Source organism: Raphanus sativus, chromosome 9 (genome assembly GCF_000801105.2).
Source record: "Raphanus sativus cultivar WK10039 chromosome 9, ASM80110v3, whole genome shotgun sequence".
In the NCBI taxonomy this organism is placed as follows: Eukaryota; Viridiplantae; Streptophyta; class Magnoliopsida; order Brassicales; family Brassicaceae; genus Raphanus; species Raphanus sativus.
The window spans coordinates 29582632-29584382 of record NC_079519.1 but is presented as its reverse complement, the minus strand read 5'-3'; the positions used below and the strand labels follow the sequence as shown (position 1 = coordinate 29584382).

The window sequence follows — 1751 nt, the reverse complement described above, 5'->3', positions numbered from 1 at the left end:
TATTTTTTTGAGCGAACATACACACACATATAAATAACATTTACATGTTAATCATACTAATTATATATCTCCATACATAAAGTTTCTTTTTTCATAAACAATACAAACAGTAAAAACACGTATCACATATTAACAAGTAACCATTTCCATGTAAATATGTATTCGAAATAATTCTTACATTGGATGGTGAAAAAAAATTAAACGAGTTTAAAGCTGAAATATCTATAAAGAAATATATATGGATTAATTTTTTTCACTGCAAATTAGTTTTAGAGTTGAAAATTTATAAAACATAGCATAGTGTATTAGATCACACACTGTCTAACCGGATACAAAAATCTACATCACCTAAAAAATAGTTCCATCAAAATTTACCAAGTCCAAAACTAGTTCTATCAATCCATATCCAGAACACTGAAACAAATAGATAGAAGATTACTGTCAAATTATATATTGATAATAATGCATGCCATACATTGAAAAAAAAACAAATAAATATCACAATTTGGGTTGATCTTCAAACAATAGCAAGTATGCAAATATGCATATTTTATTGAGCTGAATTCAAAGTTTGCAAAAGAGAAACTAAACACACTAATTTCATTCTTTTGAGGTATGAAATAGTACTTTTCTTGAAAACACACTTTCATTCTTTGAGGTATGAAATACTTTTCTTGAATGTACACCTATAGCAATAAAACAAAAAGTTTGTAATGATAGTTAGGAGAAGTACATACGTTTATTAGCTTATTCTCATTGAGGATGGTCGGACTTAATATGGTAGGCTACATTCGGTAAAAAATGATCCACCAATTATCAACAGATAATATTGGGACCATGTTATAGCTATAGTATAATCATATGCAAAACTTCGTACTCGTTTTTTTAACTTATTTTATGTGCCTACTTCATACAGATCCATAACCCTGATCGATAATTCCAATGTCTTTCAACTGTCTTCCATTCTTTGTCCTCTTCTAATTTTCTTCGATTGGAGCGATCTAGCTCATAAGCAAAATATTCGTATGATAATGTTCAAAAAAATAATCATATGACATATAATCAGTTGGTATAATAAGTTAGAACGGACAAAATATATATCAACATGAATGCAAGATTATATGTTGGCATACTAGTTAACATTTCATTGGTTTAGTCAAGGAAAGGGTAAAATATAATACATATAGTTAATTTGTTGCTTTTAAGAGTTGCCATAATCTCACAATCAAATTTAATGTGCCAAATAAAATTGTATCTTAATAATAGAAATTAAACGTGACATGGTCCAATTTGCACAGACCAGAAAGAAAGATATGAAGGACGGGTAAAAAGGTAAGTGATCATTGTACTAACTTAATACTACTAAGCAGTAGTAAAGTGGGAAATGGTTGACTTGTCGTCATAGATTGGATTTGATTCATGATGATAGATAAAAAGATAAGTGATCATTTGCTTCATTAGAAAATTTGCAGGCGAACTAATTGTCAACATTTTTGTTTTGTTTTGAGAGATTAATTGGATTTCGGTTCATATGTACTTCTTTTTAATATAAAAAAAAAATCATTTGTACCAAATAAAACCGAACCAAACCAAATAATAAAGTAAATCAGTTGAACCAATGATACAAAATCCGATCTGTACATGAAAGCAAACTCGGGCCGAGCCTATGAAAATAAAGTCCAATTCACGAGACAAATCGGGTTTCACCGTCGTTCTGCGCCACCGTCGATTCGAAAGAGAGAAACTTTCAG

The 1751-nt window shown here is 29.6% G+C and overlaps 1 protein-coding gene across 1 annotated transcript in view; it reads left to right on the top strand.

Moving 5' to 3' along the window:
* The window catches only part of LOC130500207 (uncharacterized), a 1809-nt gene extending 872 nt beyond the window's left edge, over positions 1-937 (top strand). Inside the window, exon 4 of the mRNA XM_056994968.1 lies at positions 917-937. Coding sequence (XP_056850948.1) covers positions 917-937 — 21 coding nt within the window. The remainder of the gene's footprint in view (positions 1-916) is intronic.
* Positions 938-1751: the final 814 nt, after the last annotated feature.